Below are 14,683 nucleotides of genomic sequence, written 5' to 3' on the forward strand. Positions count from 1 at the left end.
ATATAAATTCACAGGACATGAATAAATATTAAAAATAATATTTAATAATATTGCTAATAAAATATTCATAAAATAAAAACTTAAATTCTTATTTTATTTAAATATATCTCTTTTATATGTATTTATATCGATATCTAAATGAGTAAAAATGTTGTGTGTGTTGTGTTAGTATTTTAAAGCTATTTTGTTCACAAAAAAATTAATTCATTATAAAAGTTTTTATTTATTGGTATCATAACTTTTTATTGACTCCAAATGTTTGTCCTTATTTTTAGGGCATCTCTCTCTCTCTCTCTCTCATCTCTCTCTCTCTCTCTCTCTCTCTCTCTCTCTCTCTTGAGATGTTAAGTCATTATTTAATTTTTTCTGATAAAACAAGAAAACCAATTTTATTTTGTTGTTAAATATCTTCATTGATTGTCATATATATATTTTTTTGATTAACTAGTTATTCAATTAATTAATTAACTAATTAATTAAATTAAATTTCTGATATTATTATATACAATATTTATCTTATATTTTAAAAAAATAAATGATAGAGAAAACTTATTTAGTTTCTTTTAGACACATTAAACTTTAATTTTTTTTTAATTTACAAAACAAGCAACTAATGTCAACATTTAACTTACAGCCAAATTACATAATATTATTTAATATAAATTATTGTTTGCTATAATTAATATTTATTGTCTACTTTTTAATTGGTATTAATTCAATTATTATTGCAGTTTAACGATAGAGAAGAAAGAAAAAAACTAGTCGTCGATTAAGTTAAATAAGAAATAAGACATTAATTTGTCTCTTAATGGCTCAATAGGCCTCTCAAAGTCATTCAACATTTATAACCAAATATTATTGTTGTCTTTCAAGTAAAAAAAACTATACTATTAAGTCTTCTTCAAAAAGTATAGTAATAAATAATATTAGTTTTTTTTTCAGTCAATAAAATCGATTATCAAAATATTTATATTATATAATGTTTCAACATTAGGTTTGTCAGAAATATTAATGATTTTTTATATATTATATAAAAAAAATATTTTTTTCTCATAAAGAAAAATATATATATAAACTTATTATTATATAACATATCACATCATATAATAATAATAATAATAAATATGTGAGACTTTGTGTGTATGGTATACTCAATTATGTGACACTGTTTTGTCATATATGTGCCAAAAATCTCACATATATCTCACAATAATCTCCGGTAAACAAATCCTTTTATATATATATAAATATATTATATTTTCTTAATTTTCAAATAAATTCTTGACATAACTTAGCGCTTCAAATGAGGTTTATTTTATATATATATATATATATATATATATATAAATTTTTATATATTTGTATTATATATATATTAGGAATTTAACGATTGCAGCACTTGATAATAGTACAGTACTTTATAAATAGTATTAAACATAACATTTGATTTTCATATTAATATTATATATATATATATATATATAGGTATATCTTAAGTTATGTATGAATTATTTATTATCAACTAGTGTCATCAACAATTTACTAATCTTTATATGTCAAATTAAATTTAATAAAATATAAGACAATACAATACTTATTATTGTTTAATAAAATAATAAATTTTCCCAAAAAAATACATCATTATAATAGACAAACTTATGTAATGTACAAACATCTAACTTATGGTATTATTTTATTTTTTTTAACAAAAAGTTTTATTTTCAAACAAAATTTCTCGATTTAATGTCAAACAAAATTTTTTGACTGCAATTAAAGTCCAATGTTTACACAACAACTACAACAAGAAAAAACTACACACAAAGCAAACAAACAAACAAAAAATATAGAGTAGTATTGAAGCAAATAAATGAAAATTATTTGTACTTAAATTTTTTACTTAAGTTTTTTTTAATACTATAGCATTAATTAGGCAAATGTGAGACACACTCATTAAAATGCTATATTTGCTTTAATTATACCAAAAAAATAAATAAAAAATACATTTGATCTCTCATTTTGATGAGAAAAAATAAATAAATATCTAAATCCAGTCAACAAAAACCAAATACACTTAAAGCACCCGTACTTTCTATCGACTCACACACACACACACACACACAACACAACAACTAATCGACTAAATTGCTTCACTTTATACCCAAATAATATACTGGTATTGTATTGTAGGAATTGAAGAGATGAGATGAAAAAGTAAATATAATTTATATATATTATTGATTGTTTAGATTATTTGTGGTGCAGAGGACTAACTTTCCTATTGCCTAAAAGCTTGCATATATATAATACAGTATAACCAACCTATTTATAGGAAATGCCTGTTTTGGGTAAACTTTTTTTCTCCCTATCTCTGTATCTATCTATCTATGTATACTAAAAATCAATTCAACGATTGTATTTAATTGCAATATAAAGCCTTTTTTTTAAAAAAAAAGTTACGGAAAAAATGCTGGCAATTGTATATCAATAAAAATAATGACAATATTAAGCCCTAAATTACATAAAACTCTCTCTTAAATCATTCATTCATTCATTGGATTCATTTCTCTTTATGAACCAAATTAGATAAATCGTACAATAATTTTAGTACATTTGCCATGAATTTAATTAATGATTAACTCTAAGCACTTATAGATTAGGGACACAACCGGAGAGAATATTACAGTTTATTATTATTATATATTAAGAGTCAAAACGTTAAGATGAGTTCACTCGATGTTTATTTATAGACTGCCTCCAAGTGCTTCACATTTATATATAAATTTATATATATATATAAATGGTTATATCTTTCATAGGTATCTTTCAAATAATATATTTATATATATTATATATAAATATCATATATATATACTGTATATGATAGATAAATATATAAACCATTCACTACTTATATGAGATAATCTCCATTAAATAGTGTGAGTATACATAATTTTATAGTGAAATTGACTTTTAGATAAACTTTTTTTTGTATATTTACTGTGTATATACTACTACTACTACTACTGTAGTACTTTATATCCATAGAAATCAAAATAAATTCAATTTTCATGAAATGCAATTTTATATATTATTATATAATGTATATATAGCTATATATATATATAGTAAATAATAAATATATTATCACAAAACGTTTTGTTTGGGGTATGAATGCCCAGTGATTCGTGATCTGCTTTGATAACCACTGCCACACACACTAAATGTTTGACCAAAAAAGAAAAATCTGACAAAATTTTTATTGTATTTTTCATTCATTCATATGATTGTATTGTAAAGTATTTTTTTCTCTTTTATAATATGATATTATATGAACTCGTGTTGTGTTCACGTATTTCAATTGGCTATTATATATATATAACCGAAACTAAAAACTATTTGATTTAATGCATAAAACACTCTACACACACACACACACACACAAACACACACACACACACACACACACACACACACACACACACATACATACATACATACATAGACACACAATCATCTTATTGCCGATAAAATAAATTTATATAATTTTTAATATTTTTTATTTATATACTAATATACAGTATATCCAACAAAAGTTTGTTGATTTGACGTATAAAATAAATAACATGTACAGTAAAGTATATATATATAAAAAAAACTTTATATACAATCAAACACACATATCATAAAGCATTAAATAACAAAAATATGATATTTCGTGATTCACTTTGCAAATGGGATAATATAATATTGGAAAAAATACTTAACATATTTTTTAATAAATTATTTTCTATATATACGTACATACATTATATGTGTAAAATGCATATCAAATAAATTATTTTTAGTTTTTTTATATTCATACGTTCATTCAATTTATTCATTTATTTGTTTGTCTATGTTTTTTGGTCTCATATATGATATAATAATCGATAAGAGCGTTGAACTTTCAAATGAGAGATTTAATATCATCGATAGGTTTATAAGCAAAAATGTTAGTCATAATAACTAATGTATTAGTTTAGACTAAAAAAATAAAATTATTTAAGCAATTTAATCATTGAATACGATTAGACATAACTTTTTTAAATTTATATAAAAATATCATTAAAAATTAAAACTATTGAACATCAATATTATGTATTTTATTGACAAATTTATCTTTTAAGCAAAACTTTTTTAACTGAAAAATAATAATAATAATAATTATTACCATTATTACTATTACTATAACATTTACTATTATTATTATTACTATTATATTATTACTATTATTATTGTTACTATTATTATTATTATTAGCACTTTGTTAAAAGTTATTATAGATTTTTGAATTTATGTATTTATTGTAATATTTTATTTTATAAGATTTATTTGTATATTATTTGAAAACAATAATAAAAATAATAAACCAATGTTAAAACAGTTTATATTTGTTTAAAAACAAAATATATATTTTATAAATCTATTTTTATAAATATATATATACTAATAGTTTTTATATTAAATATATCTCAAAACACATTTATAAATATATATACACACAACTCATGGCAAATTTTTTTTTTGAAAAAATGTATCATTAATTTCATTTCATTGTTTTATATTTGATAAGTCGGTATTTTTCTCATTGATTTATTTAAACATTTATCATATAAAAAATTTGTATGTATGTTAAAATATATAAAAAAATAAACTATTATTTTATTTTTTATTTATATAAATAAAAACATAATGCAATCTATTTTTGATTTTTTTCTCTATAAGAAAACACATTCAAGTGATGAATGATTATTAAATTTATTCAAAATTTACATTTAATGTTGTGATCACTGCCTATACAATAATATCTCTAACTAACTAAAACTAAACTAAACTTTCAAAATAAGCCACATTTTACAAGCAAATTCATGATAAACAATGAATATAAATAATTATAACAATTTGTTATGACTTTAATGGTCTGTAAAAAACATTATTAAATAAAATCTATTATATATTATTTTTATATATAGAAACTATAACCAAAGCTATACAATATTACATTAAAAATGTTTATTTTTATAGCCATTTAAAAGCATAATTAATCGCTTCTTTGTTTTATAAGCGAAAAACAGTATAAAAAATACACTATTATAATAATAACAACAATTTTTAATTTTATTATTATTATTATTATTCAAGGTATAATTTAATGTAGTCTAACATAAAATAGTAAAAATTTTTAATTTAATAATATTAAAGTTATTAGTATACTAAAGTTAATGATATTAAAATTATATATAAATATATTGTATAAAAGCCAATATATAAAAATTTATATTTATATAAATTAATATATATATATAGTATATACACTAGTATATAGTATATTATATAAAGTTAATAGGTTTTATTATTTGTCAGTTTATTTTTTAATGATGATAAGAATAAAATAATATTATAATATATAATAATAATATTATTATTATCATTATAAAAATATGGTACAAAACAAAATACACTTAAAACATTAACCCTTATATACTGCATAGATATGATATAATACAGTAATTTTGAATATATTATAATAAGTATTAATTTTTTGTCGTTTAATAACAGTTTACATTAATTTGTAATAATAATAATAATATTTTGTTAATTTCTCGTAAGAATTTAAGAATTTATTTTATATCCGAAATTAATTGTCTGTTATAAATACTATTTAAATGATATAATAAATTATAGTCTATTTTTTAAATATTATTATAAAATTTAATTTATTTTATAGATCTCGTAATATGACATAATAAATGAAATATATACTGTGTATACATATATCCTATATATTGAATATATATACTGTATATCCTGTACACGACTTAATTATATTAAACTATGAAGTGATTTAAATTAAATAAAATAAAAAGTTTTTTATTGACTTAGATTTTGATGGGAAAACAGTTGTCAATCACTTTACTAGTAATATAATGTCTGTCCGATAGACTATTTTTTGTTGTTGGTCTCTACTGACACAAATGGTGTACTAATGGTTATTCAGGAGATCGATAGGATTGACTAGACTTGTAGACTATTATGTAAATTGTTTTATCAAATATAATTTGTTTTTTTAATATTAAAAATAAAATGTAATTTCAAATAATTACATGTTTGCTAAACTAAAGATAAATTATATTTTATAATATAATTTTAAACACCAGACAATAAACTCATTAAATACATTACCAATGAATTAATAAATATAAAACAATTTGCATACTAAGTAAAAATAAAGGTGTTTTACCATTAAAATGTAAATCAAATTAGCAATAATACAGTATATAAATTTTATGGCATAAAAGTTTTAAGAACATAATTTGAATAAAATCTATATTAAACATATAATTTTTTTTAAATAATTACAAATATAAAATATATAATAATATTTATAATACTGTATAATAAATATTTACTTCTAGAATATAATGTTAAATTTATTTTATTGATTTTTATTATTGTCAAAAATGACATAAACTTTTTTTTTACATTAATAATAATATTTTCTTTTATAAACTTAATGACTTATAATACAGTATAAGCTTAAACTTATAATACTTATTATTATTATTTTTTATATATATTATTACAGATATTAGTTATTAAGTCTTTTTTCTAAGTATTTTCTTATGCAATCATCATATAATATCAAGCAATTACTCGATAGTCTCTACTATGATATACTATTATATAATATATACTATATTTAGAAATACTACTGTATAGTATATTTTTAGAAAACTAAAAATTTTTAATTTAATTTAAATATAAATAATATATATTTTTATTATAACTTTTTTTTGTAACTAAATATCATATTATTCAGAGTTGTCTTTTTATTATTATTATTATTACTGTAATATTAAATTAACAAAATTATTGATTGAATGTTGTATAAAAACAATGAGTAATAGAGTATATTTAAACATTATTATATAATAATTATAATTAACTATTCAGTAGACTTTTATTTTTATTATTATTTTTTTAATTAATTTTACAAATAATAATCAATAAATTAAGACATACTATTAGACTCCAGGTACAGGTAACTTACTTTATCACATTAAGTAGTAAAACAAATTGATGAATATTATACAGTAATACAGGTAAATATACAGTATATATATATTTATTTATTTATATAGACTTTAGTACTTATGTTTTACTGTCGGTTAATACTTTAAATAAAATCAAATACAGGTAATGTAATGTAATGCAAACAATTTCCAAATAAGTCAAGCACTTAAGCAAAATTTATTTAAATATTATTATTTTACAAAATATTATTTAAATATGTGTCAAAAACTCATAAATATATCTTTTTTTGCACACAAGTCGTTGGCTTTAGTATTATAATACAGACATAGACTGACAGAAACAACAAATTATTGATTAGACCAGTAATTATATAATTGGATTCAAAATATATGAACAATCGATATTTTACCATAAGTTCATTGCTTATTAATCGCGTATCAAATAAAAAACAATTACAGGTAAATATAGTAATAAAATAATTAATTTTTTAAAAAAAACTTAAAAATAATTTATTTTGATATGCATTTTTTTGTACACATCCCATTATATTATATAATAAATTATAAGCTTTAATAAATTCAAATTATCTTTTTTGTGTTTATAAATAATATTTATAAAAAAATCTGTTATTGTGTTTGTAATGTTTATGTTGTATTTGGTCAATAAAATTAATGTCGAGTTTTTTTGTGGATATTAACCATCACCTCATCAATGCTTTTTTGTAAACATATATTGCATTATCTCTATAATTTGCGACTAAGATTTTTTCAGATCAGATCATTCAGACTTAATTAATGTTATATTTGGAGATTGCTTTTTGTCGTCGTGAGAACCCGGACCATGAGAACCGGGACCATGAGATCCGGGACCATGAGATCCCGGACCATGCGAACCGGGACCGTGTGATGAATGACCATTGTTGATATTAGATAATGGAGGCCCGGAATTGGGATTCATTGGAGGTCCTTGTGGATGACCACCTGGCCAACCTGGTGGTGGTCCATTTCCTGGTGGCCCGCCATGTGGTCCACCCATTGGGCCAAAATCGTCACCATCTTCCAGGCCATTCGTTACATTAGCCACGTTGGGATCAAATTGGTGGTTCTCTGTTTGAATATTAGTTGCTAAATACCGTTTACAACACACACTTTAATTTAAAATAATTATTTCATAAAAAACATACCGAGTCTTGTAATAAGTCTTTCGTCTTCGTCGCCAAATTCTCCGCCCATAAGTGATGGCTCGCCGACAACCATAACGTCTTGCGATGCAAGAGTGAAATTAGGCGGACCCGGACTCATGTTTGCCGCGTTGTTGTTCTTTTTCTTTCCGGCCCCTCCTGTCGTTCCCGCGTTTGCCGACGATTTCCGCTTTCTTCGCTTACTCGGTGCGCGAGTTGTCTCCGGTGGCGCTACCATACGCTGCCATTTATGAAATAATACTGTTTTCAGACATTCTCTAGGATTCATTGAATAGGCTTTATGTCTGGCCATCAGTTCCTGCATCGGCTCCAATATAACGCATAGCTATTGTCATGGAATAGTAATTACCGGTATATAAATAAAAATCATATTTGGTATACATTTATAAAAAAAATATCAATCATTTTACTAACCCTTAAGTAGTTAAGTGTCGAATTGGTCAGTCCCTGTCGAGTAATATTTTTCGACAATGTTTCCAAAGATGTCGGATCCTGTTGGGCTTGCATTGCAAACAAACCGCGTGGTATTAATTCATGGTGATTACGAGTGGCAAAATGCCATGACTTGATTCGCATTAAATCGTCAAAAGTAAACTCCAATATTAGCCGACCCTCAGTACATACTATTACTGAATTTTCTTTAGCTAATTGATCCTTATTTGGATCATTGGGTGGCCCAGGAAAAGCATTCATTGGCTGTTTATATAAGTTTTAATTTATCATTATTAAATAACTACACTATCGGTAAAATTTAAAAAAGTATCGTACCTTAAATGGCTTTCCGTGTTGTGTAATCATAGAGCACTGGTCACAGTCTAACGTAATGGTCGTGTTATGAAACGACTCTTTTGTGTGTTTCATATTTATTGACAATTCTGTAACACCGCCTTCAAAGATACTGCGGAAGTATCGGGGAATCAATGTTCGACCGATCGCTAAACAGACAGACAGACAAACAAACAATAGATTAAACCAAACCGTTTGACATTTTCTTTAATGTCATTCATCGACACAATTATCACATACTATATCGTTTGGGTCCGTCTTCTAAACAAAACGTTAGCGTAAGTGTGGCGTCGTCTTCAAAAAATTCAGTGGAGAACGCATCCCACCAGAGATTATCATTTTCTTGATTTAAAAATAACTGATAACAAGAAAACAAAAACAATACCATTATTAACATCATATCACCAAACAATTTGCAACTTCATCGACAAAATACCTCTGCTCTCTGTTGGAATCGTTTATTCATTTCGTAGACCCGATAATCTGGTTGACCGAAGTATGGTGTATGGCGTCCATTGCTATACATCATCGGCGAAGTATAAATGCCATCCTGTGGCGGAGGAATGGATCCATGTGTCGGATGCGGATGCGATGGATGAGGCATATGTTGAGGTTGTTGAAGATATGGTGGTTGCGGCGGCTGCGGGGCGTGCGGTGACGGTATCGCTGGCGGAGGAATGGAACCGTGCGGTGGATGCGGGGAATTACCGCCGTATGAAGACATATTATTATTGGCAAACATTGGTCTCATTGTCACAAACAACACTTCATTCAATCAAATCAACACATCTGTAATCAACAATATCTTTAGGCTCTGTTTGACTGTCACTTCAAGTCTCGTACCAATAACTGGTCACTCAAAACAACTAATTAGCTAATTGTTATCGTGTCCGGCGGTTAACTACGGATGTGATATTACATGATGTAAGTGATGACAGTATGTATGTTGTGTTGTGTCAGATGATAATGAAGTGACAAAATCACAACTCAAATGATGTGATTGTGATTACAACTAATGATTCAAAATATAATACAAATGTCAGTAATGGCCGATCAATGTATAGCAGCTATTGTTGTGTTTATTATCTAATAGAGTATATCGATGGCGGCGACACCTGTGGTCACATATAGGTATGTAATGATATAAAGTACGACAACCAATATATTTGTGATCCCTATGTATGTGTTTGACTGTCTGTCTGATTGTCCCCCCATTGGACGTCATTGATATGTTGAGTCAATGGTTGATATTATTATTATTATTATTATTACTATTATTACAGTACTGTATAAACCATTGAAGTCATCGATTGATGTAATAATAAGTTAATGTATTTTTAGTGACAATTTTATTGGTAGACAAACCAAGTGATGGCCAGTATTGCAACAAATTAGTTGTAACAGTCAATTGGTCGGCCAATTGCACCGAATCTGTTTGACCGATAAGTTGTTGGTCACATTGACTGTCAATCATTGCGTGACTGAATCTCTCCGGCGCCGTCGGATAAGTATGCGACCAATGTTTACCAACAACACGATGCCTTCATACGGAGGCCATTCACCTCACGGACCGCCGCCGCCACCACCGCATCCGTCACACGGATCGCATGTATCCCACGTATCTCACGGACCTATGCCACCGACTGGCGGCCACTCACCTCACGCGCCTATGAATTCGTCGGACGGATTTGTCTACAACTCGCCGATGATGTATAATAATAGACGCCATACGCCATACTTTGGTCAACCAGACTATCGGGTCTACGAAATGAATAAACGATTGCAACAGAGATCAGAGGTATTGGTTGTTAAACTTTGATTTGATTGATGAATTGATTTGTGGTATATTTTTTGGTTATTATTTTTGTGATCAGATATTTGTCAACCAAGAAAGTGATAATCTCTGGTGGGATGCGTTCGCCACTGAGTTCTTTGAAGACGACGCCACACTTACGCTAACGTTTTGTTTAGAAGACGGACCCAAACGATATAGTATGTGATAATTGTGTCGATGAATGACATTAAAGAAAATGTCAAACGGTTTGGTTTAATCTATTGTTTGTCTGTCTGTCTGTTTAGCGATCGGTCGAACATTGATTCCCCGATACTTCCGCAGTATCTTTGAAGGCGGTGTTACAGAATTGTCAATAAATATGAAACACACAAAAGAGTCGTTTCATAACACGACCATTACGTTAGACTGTGACCAGTGCTCTATGATTACACAACACGGAAAGCCCTACATTAAGGTCTGACATTATTTTTTTTAATTTTATTTTATATAAATTACATTAAATAATAGCCGATAAATGAATACAATTTTTTATTTATCATTTTCTAACAAAAAAAAAAGTTTATTTTTTTATGTATATTAATATTTTTAAATTGTATTTATCAAGTGTTTGGTATTTAATTGTTGTTATAATTTCTTATAATAGTTTGTTGCCTAAAATTTGTTGATTATTTTATAAGTGATTTTTTTAGTGCTGTTATAACTTCAGTCTTCAGTGAAAATAATTGATTAAAATAGTCGTCGACTGACTTAACTGAATATGTTTTTATAATAACTGAATGAAAAGTGAGAGCAAAGCGAGTATTGATTTGTTTCTGTAGTCATAGCGATGGTTCACCTCTTCTGTAATGAAAGCACAGTTAGCTTTGAATTTAGTTGAGATCTCTCTCTCTCTCTCTCTCTCTCTCTCTCTCTCTCTCTCTCTCTCTCTCTCTCTCTCTCTCTTTTCTCTATGCAATGCATTTACTCTAACTTTTTATAAGCAATCAGTTTATCGATTTATTTTTGATGAAATGAAAATGTTTTATAAAATATTTATTTTTGGCATATACTGTATATAAAGTATATACTCGCATATAATTTAGCATTACATTTATACTATTAAATTATTTAGTCATTTTGAGTGGGATATATGCCATTTGAAATTTAAGAAAAATTAAATATTTTTTTTTTCAATTAATAATTAATTTAGATGATTAAAAAAAAATATTTGCATTAGAATTATACTTTAAAAATTTAAATATAAGACTATAAGAAAAGTATTATCATGCATATAAAATTATATATGCAGAAATAAGCTAGTTAATTTGTCATTAACAATTTAACCTTGATAATTTGATACATACATTAACATTTAAAATATTTTGAATGTATATCTTAACCCCATTCCCATGTATATCACATTTCTTTATTTAAGACTAAAAACATAAATACATTTTTATTGAAATTAGTTTTTCAAAAAAAAATTGATTAAAAATATGATACATATATTGACAGCCAATGGGTCCGTACCCTAATCTACCCAATGATCCCATGAAGGATCAAATGGCTAAAGAACATCCAGTTATCGTTTGTACTGAAGGACGACTTATACTAGAGTTTACTTTTGATGACTTAATGCGAATAAAGTCGTGGCATTTCGCTACAAGACATCACCAGGAATTGATTCCGAGAGGGATTGTTGCAATACAGGCCCAACAGGACCCCACACTGTTGGAGCAGATGTCTAAAAATATTACTCGACAGGGACTGACCAACTCTACACTCAACTACTTAAGGGTTAGTAATCTTTAAATTGAAAATTTTTTAATCAATTGCAGTATGACTTGAAATTATTTTTTTTTATTTTATTTAGTTATGCGTTATATTAGAGCCGATGCAGGAACTCATGACTCGACATAAAACTTATTCTCTAAGTCCTAGAGATTGTTTAAAGACAACACTGTTTCAGAAATGGCAACGAATGGTAGCGCCGCCGGAGACAACTCGCCCACCGAGCAAACGAAGAAAGCGAAAATCTTCGGCAAATGCGGGTACGACAGGAGGAGCCGGAAAGAAAAAGAACAACAACGCGGCAAACATGAGTCCGGGTCCGCCTAATTTCACTCTTGCATCGCAAGACGTTATGGTTGTCGGCGAGCCATCACTTATGGGCGGAGAATTTGGCGACGAAGACGAAAGACTTATTACAAGACTCGGTATGTTTTTTATGAAATAATTATTTTAAATTAAAGTGTGTGTTGTAAACGGTATTTAGCAACTAATATTCAAACAGAGAACCACCAATTTGATCCCAATGTGGCTAATGTAACGAATGGTCTCGAAGAATGTGATGATTTTGGTCCATTAGGAGGACCACATGGCGGTCCACCAGGAAATGGACCACCACCAGGTTGGCCAGGTGGTCATCCACCAGGATCGTCAATGAACCCGAATTCAGGTCCTCCACTGCCTAATGTCAATAACGGTCATTCATCACACGGTCCCGGTTCACATGGTCCGGGATCTCATGGTCCGGGTTCTCATGGTCCGGGATCTCATGGTCCGGGATCTCATGGTCCGGGATCTCATGGTCCGGGTTCTCATGGTCCCGGTTCACATGGTCCGGGTTCTCACGATGACAAAAAGCAATCTCCAAATATAAGTCAATAAATGATCTGATTTTTGAAGTATTATTATTAGTCGCAAAAATGTAGAGAAAAATGCAATATTTGTATAAATCATTTGATGAGGTGTTGGATAATTCATAATTCGATATAAATTTTACATTTTTTTTCACCAAAACACTACATAAAACGCTAATAATAATAATAATTTTTGTAATAAAACACTTTATTATAAGAAATAATTTATGTATTTTGATGTTAAACAGTATTTAACTTTGTTTTGATTGGTATTTGATTTCGCTTTCTCTCTCTCACACAAATATACAATAACTTATAGTAAATCATTTATCATTAAATTAAAGTTATTTATTTATTTATCTATACTCATGTTTTTTAATTTATTTATAAATAAATTTTTAACTAATTGTAAACAAATTTTATGTTATGCTATTAATATAATATTTATCATAAGTTATTTATTAAGTATTTACTTAGATAATAAAAGGTAATATTAATTGATCCCAATATTAATATAATTGCAATTGAATAAAATGAATTTTTTCTCAATTATTTACCACTTGTTGTTTACCAATTATTTTTTGTTAAATGTATCAAATAAATTAAGCAATTTTATTAATGATAATGATTTTAATGAACAAAATGATTGAGTATATTATAATCAGGTTTTTTGGTTTGGATTTTGGTTTTCGACCAAAAAAAATAAATACAGTATAAAAAATTAAAACATTCAATGAATTTGAAATTAAAAACATGCAAATTGTGTGTACAATTAATGCGAGAATTATAAAGTACTAAACATTTCAATAACTTAATCGTAATGATAATTATATAACAATAATAATAATAATCAATAATATGATTATAAATATGTGCTACAATTATTATTATTTTTTTTAATATAAAAACAATTATTTGACACTGAAATCACACATTTTGATATCATTGATTGGCAAATAAAAATATTTACAATTTTTTATTGTCATCATAATTGTGACTAAAACTTTGGTTAAGCGCTAAAAAAATTAACAAATAATTTTTTTTCTCAAAATATCAATAATTTAAAAATAAAACAAATGAATGACTCAAAAAAAATATTTACATATTATAACAAACATTTCTATATATAATTTTTAAATCTTTGGTAACATAGCTGTATATTCATAATAATGTCAATAATAATAATAAATTGTCAAATAATTAAAC

The 14,683-nt window shown here is 26.3% G+C and overlaps 2 protein-coding genes across 4 annotated transcripts; one reads left to right on the forward strand and one right to left on the reverse strand.

Annotated features, from left to right (window-relative positions):
* Window positions 1–7,619: 7,619 nt before the first annotated feature.
* On the reverse strand, window positions 7,620–10,146 carry LOC128964897 (LIM domain-binding protein 2-like). 2 transcript variants are annotated; one of them, XM_054311555.1, is made up of 6 exons: window positions 9,498–10,146; window positions 9,302–9,419; window positions 9,044–9,210; window positions 8,690–8,971; window positions 8,258–8,600; window positions 7,620–8,180 (listed from the first exon to the last, which is right to left on the reverse strand). In XM_054311555.1, the coding sequence occupies exons 1-6, from the start codon at window positions 9,810–9,812 to the stop codon at window positions 7,852–7,854; spliced, it is 1,554 nt and encodes a 517-aa protein (XP_054167530.1). In that variant the 5' UTR covers window positions 9,813–10,146; the 3' UTR covers window positions 7,620–7,851. The 2 variants fall into 2 exon arrangements, with proteins under 2 accessions (XP_054167530.1, XP_054167529.1); XM_054311554.1 differs by having other exon boundaries at window positions 7,620–8,198.
* Window positions 10,147–10,346: 200 nt separating this feature from the next.
* On the forward strand, window positions 10,347–13,702 carry LOC128964896 (LIM domain-binding protein 2-like). 2 transcript variants are annotated; one of them, XM_054311552.1, is made up of 6 exons: window positions 10,347–10,859; window positions 10,936–11,053; window positions 11,141–11,310; window positions 12,351–12,632; window positions 12,709–13,051; window positions 13,111–13,702. In XM_054311552.1, exons 1-6 carry the CDS (start codon window positions 10,572–10,574, stop codon window positions 13,503–13,505), a joined length of 1,596 nt encoding a protein of 531 aa, XP_054167527.1. In that variant the 5' UTR covers window positions 10,347–10,571; the 3' UTR covers window positions 13,506–13,702. The 2 variants fall into 2 exon arrangements, with proteins under 2 accessions (XP_054167527.1, XP_054167528.1); XM_054311553.1 differs by having other exon boundaries at window positions 13,129–13,702.
* The last annotated feature ends 981 nt before the right edge of the window (window positions 13,703–14,683 follow it).

This window comes from Oppia nitens, unplaced genomic scaffold, assembly GCF_028296485.1.
Source record: "Oppia nitens isolate AA-2021 unplaced genomic scaffold, nextdenovo-longstitch-racon4-pilon3 scaffold9_pilon_pilon_pilon, whole genome shotgun sequence".
NCBI lineage: Eukaryota > Metazoa > Arthropoda > Arachnida > Sarcoptiformes > Oppiidae > Oppia > Oppia nitens.